Source organism: Thamnophis elegans, unplaced genomic scaffold (assembly GCF_009769535.1).
Source record: "Thamnophis elegans isolate rThaEle1 unplaced genomic scaffold, rThaEle1.pri scaffold_38_arrow_ctg1, whole genome shotgun sequence".
NCBI classification, from domain to species: domain Eukaryota; kingdom Metazoa; phylum Chordata; class Lepidosauria; order Squamata; family Colubridae; genus Thamnophis; species Thamnophis elegans.
In genome coordinates, this window is record NW_022473861.1 from 774,819 (window position 1) to 782,196 (window position 7,378).

The 7,378-nt window shown below is 41.0% G+C and overlaps 1 protein-coding gene across 1 annotated transcript in view; it reads right to left on the bottom strand.

Moving 5' to 3' along the window:
* Positions 1-2,619: 2,619 nt before the first annotated feature.
* LOC116523517 (vomeronasal type-2 receptor 26-like) overlaps positions 2,620-7,378 on the bottom strand; it is a 17,783-nt gene continuing 13,024 nt past the window's right edge. The window contains exon 3 of the mRNA XM_032238631.1: positions 2,620-3,521. Within this exon, the coding sequence (XP_032094522.1) occupies positions 2,620-3,521 (902 nt within the window). The remainder of the gene's footprint in view (positions 3,522-7,378) is intronic.

The window sequence follows — 7,378 nt, forward strand, 5'->3', positions numbered from 1 at the left end:
TGGATCCAGCCGTTCTTAATAACTACCGTCCAGTCTCCAACCTCCCCTTCGTGGGGAAGGTTGTTGAGAAGGTGGTGGCCTTCCAGCTTCAGCGTACCTTGGAGGAAGCTAACTATCTTGACCCCTTCCAGTCCGGCTTCAGGCCCGGTTACAGCACAGAAACCGCTTTGGTCGCATTGACCGATGATCTCTGGAGAGCCAGAGATGGAGGCCACACGTCCATCCTGGTTCTCCTTGACCTCTCAGCGGCTTTCGATACCATCGACCATGGTATCCTTCTGCGACGACTGCGGGAGGTGGGGGTGGGCGGCACTGTTCTGCAGTGGTTCAACTCCTACCTCTCGGACAGGTCGCAGTCGGTGTCGGTGGGGGGGCAGAGATCGTCCCCGAGGCCCCTAACTTATGGGGTGCCGCAGGGTTCGGTCTTATCCCCCCTACTATTTAACATATACATGTTATGTTATATATGGGCGAGATCATTCAGAGGCACGGGATAAAATACCATCAATACGCGGACGATACACAGTTGTATCTGTCCGCCCCGTGCCAACTCAATGAAGCGGTGGACGTGATGAACCGGGGTCTTGAGGCTGTTAAAGACTGGATGAGAGCTAACAAACTGGTACTCAACCCGGACAAGACCGAGTGGCTGTTGTGTTTTCCTCCCAACAATTTGGCCGACGTTCCATCACTCAGGCTGGGGGGTCAAAATTTATACCCCTCAGACAGGGTCCGCAACTTGGGAGTCCTCCTGGACCCACAGCTGAGTTTCGCCCATCATTTATCAGCTGTGACCAGGGGGGCATTTGCCCAGGTTCGCCTGGTGCGCCAGTTGCGGCCCTACCTGAACCGGGAGGCCCTCACAACAGTCACTCGAGCCCTTGTGATCTCTAGGCTGGAATACTGCAATGTGCTCTACATGGGGCTGCCCTTGAAGAGCATCCGGCGACTTCAGCTAGTCCAAAATGCAGCCGCGCGAGTGATTGTGGGCGCACCACGGTTCGCCCACATAACACCGATCCTCCGTGAGCTGCGTTGGCTACCTGTTGGTCTCCGGGTGCACTTCAAGGTCCTACTTACCATTCATAAAGCGCTCCATGGTAGTGGATCTGGCTATTTGAGAGACTGCCTTCTGCCGATTACCTCCCTCCGTCCCATCAGATCGCATAGAGTAGGCCTCCTCCGAATTCCATCCGCCAGTCAGTGCCGACTGGCGACTACGCGGAGGAGAGCCTTCTCAGTTGCAGCTCCGACGCTATGGAACAATCTCCCCGTGGAGATCCGCACCCTCACCACCATCCAGGCCTTCCGCACAGCCCTCAAGATCTGGCTATCCCGTCAGGCCTGGGGATAAGACTTTACTCTCGCCCCTCCCGAATGTTGAATGAATGTTGGGTTTTTACTGCTAATTATTTTGATTCACATTTTCTTTTTGTGTTTTGTCCTGCACTCCCCCCCCCCCCTATTATTGTAAGCCGCCCTGAGTCCCCTCAGGGAAAAGGGCGGCCTATAAATGCTTAATAAAATGAAAAAAAAATGAAATATCAAGAAAAAATTATCATTCTGTGTCTGTAGTTGGTTTTTCTTGCCTATACTGTATGCAGAACCCTATATTTCTCACTACTGAATTGCATTTTGTTGGATAGGGCTCAGTGTTCAAATCTATCAAGATCCTCCCAAATTTTGAGTTTATGTTCTGATGTGTTAACTTTTTTCCCCAGGTTGCTATCATCTGTAACTTTGATGAGTTGCCCTTCTATCCCCTTATCTAGATCATTTATAGAGATATTGAAGAGCACTGGGCCTAAGACAAAACATTAAATAGGCCATTGTCTACTTCAACTTTTACTTTTTAATTAGGTGAAAGCCACAGGAACTCTAGAGTCAGTTTTCACCAGTAGTGCCAATATGATGTATCCAATAAACTGTTCTTTGAGGAATTTCCCTGTCTCAGGCAAAGTTTTAGTTTCTATGGGTGCATTATTTGGAATGCTGACACAGGACGTATTTATTTATGTACTGGTTAGATTGCCTCTAGGACCTCAACACACTCTTTATCGCATTGCCTCTTCCAATTTTTCTTTACAACAACTATATGATAATTTGGCTGGGGAAGCATGGCTGGTCCTGTGTGAATGGATATGAAGCTATTCAGTCCAACATTTTAATTACTAAACTATACTGACTTATTAAAGATTTGTCATTCCATTGAGATAAACAGTGTGGATTAGAGTGGTAATTTAAAAGATCAAGAATTATTAATTAATAATTGAAATATTTTATTTTAAAATACAATTAGTAAGTTGCAAATCATGAAAGTCAGCTCACTGTGTGAATTAATAAAACTTGTATTCCATTTATGGATAAGAATTCTTGACATATGTCATATGGCAGGAAAGAGAGAAGGAAGGAAGGAAGGAAGGAAGGAAGGAAGGAAGGAAATTGTAGCATTAAATGATAATGGAGTCAGAAATAACAAGACAAATGGGAACCAGAAATAATAAGGCTCCCCATTTCCTCAGTTATCCTAAAATCATAATTTTATAAAATAAATCTTTTTAAAGATTTTCACAATTGGAGGTTTATAATATACTGATGCCGACATACAGTAGCTGAAGTTTAAAACATTTTTTTCATTAACTGATGCTTATTGTTCAGTTCAGGTCTCATTACAATAATAAAACACTTGGGGAAAAAGATACACATCAATAAGCCAGCACTGGAGGAGATCATGGAAAAGATCTCCACAGCCAACATGTATTTTCCCCTTGTGCTTATATAGGTAGGAATAAAGCACAACCAAACAGTGCAGAATACCAACATACTGAAAGTTATGAATTTAGCTTCATTGAAAGTATCAGGTAACTTCCTAGCTAGAAAAGCAACAGAGAAGCTGACCACTGCCAGGAAACCCATAAAACCCAAAACACTGTAGAACATAGTGACTGATCCATCATTACACTCCATGATGATCTCTTCAGACATTGAGTGCACATCAAAATCTGGATATGGTGGGAAAAGTGCCAGCCATGTGATGCAAATACTGGTTTGAACAAGGCAACAAAAAAGAACAATGTAGCTGTCCATTCCTCTCCCCACCCATTTTCTCATTCTAGATCCTGGCTTAATGGCCATAAAAGCTAGGACCACAACAAAAGTTTTGGCCAACACACAGGAAACTGCCATGGAGAAGATGATTCCAAAAGCTGGTTGTCGAAGGAGACACACAATCTTATTAGGTTTCCCAATAAATAATAAAACACAAAGAAAAGAAAGGAGGAGAGAAACTAGAAGAGTGTAGGTGAGATTCCGGTTGTTAGCTTTGACGATGGGAGTGTTTTTGTGTTTAGTGAAAATCCCAAGCATCAGAGCTGTGATAAAAGAAAAAGAAAGAGCACAAATAGCTAAACTGATCCCCAAGGGTTCTTCATAGGATAAATAAGTTATGTGTTTTGGAATGCATGCATCTTTGTCATAGTTTGAATAATGACCTCCTGGACAATGAGAACAGTCTTCCATATCTAAAAAAAAAAGGAAAAAAAACAATTATGTGCATTGTTTTTCATTCATCAAGCCTTAGTATTGCATAACTCAGAGAGAGAAGTTAATTATCAACAGTGACATTGACTATTTAACCATTTAAATACAAAACCATATTCACTGAGGATTAGAAAAAACTTTTTACCTGTCATGCATTTCATCATGGAGATAACATATCATGTTTCACCAAAAATACAATCTACTCTGAAAGTAAGTCCTAGTTTGAATTTTACATGTGCACCTAATATAAGTCCTACCCCCTCCAAAATAAGCTCTGGTTAAGATCACACCCACTCCAGGGTGCACAGTTAAAAATTAAGGTAGGGTAAGGGTAGAGATGTGGGGGGAGCTTCCCTACTACTTACCTTCAGATGGTTGCAACCCGACCTCACACACCCAGACATCTTCCTTGCTGGCCCATTTTTTTCTGCAGCTAGCAAGGCTTTCCTGAAGGCCTCTGCAGCCGATAACAGAGCTCCGGATAAACCTGGAGCTCTGAAATTGGTTGCAGAGGTCTTCAGAAAAGTTGCCTTCAGCAAGTTGACAACTTACTGGCCTTGCAAGCTGAAGAAGTTCCTGAAAGCCTCCAACAGTGAAAAGAAGGTCAGGGGCAATGGACACAAGTGCGGTGAGTCAGTGGATGACAACTCCCACCCCCCCCCCCCGTGAAAATAAGACCTGCCGCCTTTTTGGTGGCAAAAAAGGTCTTATTTTCAGGGAAAGATAGGTACTATGTATTATCTGTATATCATTCTTGGTTACAAATATGTATGTATTGTATTTTCACAATCCTTTTCACGGTGCATAGATTTAAGTGCAAGGGAATTTCCACACATATGTTTTAACCTTTGTACATTACTCAGAGTCACTTGTATGACATTGGTAGTCACATAAATAATCAAAATAAAGAAATAATCCAAATGATTAGCCCTGTTAATAAGCTTATTCCATTACTTCTCAAAAATGTTTACCTTCTTTGTTTGAAATTTTCCCTTCTGGACATGGATAGCAATCATAGCAGCAAAATGGTCTTGATTCCTTCTTGGTCTTGCTATGCCCTGTTTTGCAAGGATCATTGCACAAAGAAAGGGGATATGCCTATCCAAAAAAATTGAGAATATTTGAAGGCAAGTTTCCTTTGAAGTTTCATTGAAAGAAAACACCTTTTCAGCTCTTGATACATATTTCTTTCCTGTTTATTTCTAAAAAACAGAGCTCCATTATCTATTGTGTTTTTGGCCTTTTATGAATAGTTAGATGAGAGTCTGAGAATGAATTCATGGGAAATAAAATCCTTGAGGTGACTTGACAACTTGCAGAACAATTAGGTACATTTGGACTAGGAAACAAAATCCACTGCGTTGTCCAACCTATCTCCTAGATCAGTGTTTTGGTTTTTTTTTTTTGAACTGGGCAATGTTAAGATCTTTAGACTTTAATTCTCAGAATTCCACAGCGAAAATGGCAGTTGAAGTTCACAGATCTTAAAGTTATCAAGCTTTTTTAAAAAAACAAACAAACAAATAAACACTGATTTACATGATTTGGAGATATTATATATTGTCCTCATCCAGGAAAATAGAGGCTGAGTTTTTTTAAGGGTGATGGGACCTGCATGCTGATGTATTATATAAGATTAAGGTAAAAGTTCCCACACACATGTGTGCTAATTGTTTCCGGCTCTAGGGGCAATGCTCATCTTTGCTTCTAAACTGAAGAGCCAGTGCTGACCAAGATGTCTCCATGGTCATGTGGCCAGCATGACTAAACACCAAAGGCACCCAGAGCGCTGTTACCTTACCACCAAAGTGGTTCCTATTTTTCTACTTGCATTTTTTATGTACTTTCAAACTGCTATTTTGGCAGAAGCTGGGACAAGTAATGGAAGCTCACTCCATTACGTGGCTCTAAGGATTTGAACCACTGAACTGCTGACCTTCTGATCGACAAGCTCGGTGTCTTAGCCACTGAGCCACCACATCCCTGATATATCCTATAGGGGATATCAATTTGAATATGTAAGGGAAACAGCTTGCCAAAAAAAAATACATACATTGATACATATGGTTGCAGACTAACTTTCAAAACCAAGTTTTCAGAGTGCCTAAGGAAGAAAATAAGAGCTAAAGAAAATAGAGCTAAAAAAGAAGCTTTTTTGCTCATGTAAATTTATAAAATATTTGGTATCTAACTACAAACAATAGATATATATGAATCATTTTTCTACTCCCAGGAAATCAGCCTTAAAAAATGATAAAAATATTTTATATTTAATGTAAAATGAGAATTTTCTTCTCCCAGGGAAGGAGCTAAGAAACAAATTTCATTCCATAATGTTTTTAATGTTGTTTAAATTAAAAAAGCACAGCTACTCAGACCTTACCTCATTGAAGCTTTTTGACCACATGATGGAATCTTCAGAAACATTGAAGAATTTGTCTGGGGAAGCCATAGGATCTATCCTTCCAACGTGGATCCTAAAAAATGATCGGTTTGGGAATGTGACCCAGTTATTTATATCAAATCCACCAATGAATTCCCCTTCTTTGTCAAATGAAATCTTTTCCTCCAACACTGTTGTTAAATGAGACCTTTCTCAAGAAAAGATTAAGCTAATTGAAAAGGGTGAGAGGAAAGATAAAATAGGAAACACTCATTTATCATTCTATTTCTGGTCAAAGTCCATTTCATATGGTGTTTGTTTATTAGATTTTTAAATCATGATTCATTAATAGCAATAGCAATAGCAGTTAGACTTATATACCACTTCATAGGGCTTTCAGCCCTCTCTAAGCAGTTTACAGAGTCAGCATATTGCCCCCAACAACAATCCGGGTCCTCATTTTACCCACCTCGGAAGGATGGAAGGCTGAGTCAACCCTGAGCCGGGAGATTTGAACAGCCGAACTGCAGAACTGCAGTCAGCTGAAGTAGCCTGCAGTGCTGCATTTAACCACTGCGCCACCTCGGCTCTCTAATAAACTCTGAGTTTCATAAGCACCTGAAATATATCATTTTGTAATGGAAGGCCTTGGAAGATGTCACATAAGGAAAAGGAGTATTCTGGTTGTTAAAATGTTTTTTTTTCCCTTGTTGAGTTTCAATCTAGAGCAGGGGTGTCAAACTCAAGGCCCCAAGGCTGGATCTGACCTGTGGGGTTCTTAAATCTGGTCCTCAAGGTTGGCCTAGAAATAGCAAAGGACTGCCCTGCGGTGCCTCTAGCAGCCAAAACAGGGAGCAGGGGAGTCACACGTGGAGAATTGCAATGCTGATCTGGTCCTTGAACAAACATAGTTTGACACCCCTGATCTAGAGGGAAGCATTTGTCTCCAGAAGATATCCTTCTGAGCAATAGTGAGAATAATATGAGAATATGAATGCCTAGCTATAGGACTTCATTTCTAAAGTATTGTCAACAGCTCTTACACTGGAACTGATGAAAGGGGAGAATCAATTTCCAAACACTCGTATGTAATGATATGCTCTTATTATTATGTGTTCATTTTCTCCTTCAGTGTGTGAGCCATATGTAGTAATGAATATCTGGATATTTTTTTTGTTTGAAGGGCACGAGAGATGTTATAAATGCAGGGGATGTCTTCAATCATTTTTCTAAATTTTTGATCAAACCAATGGTCTAGTCTATATAAGGAGAATAGCTGGATACCCATGCTTCATGACGAAACTATATGATCGGGCTATACAGGAGAAATTTGATTCACAATCTGCTGGCTAAGAGGTGGTCAGTGATTGAAACACATAAGGAAATATCACTCCTGCCACCTTGAATCTGGAAGCAGTTTCATAGGTGGAAGGCATAGACATTTTGGTGAGGTAC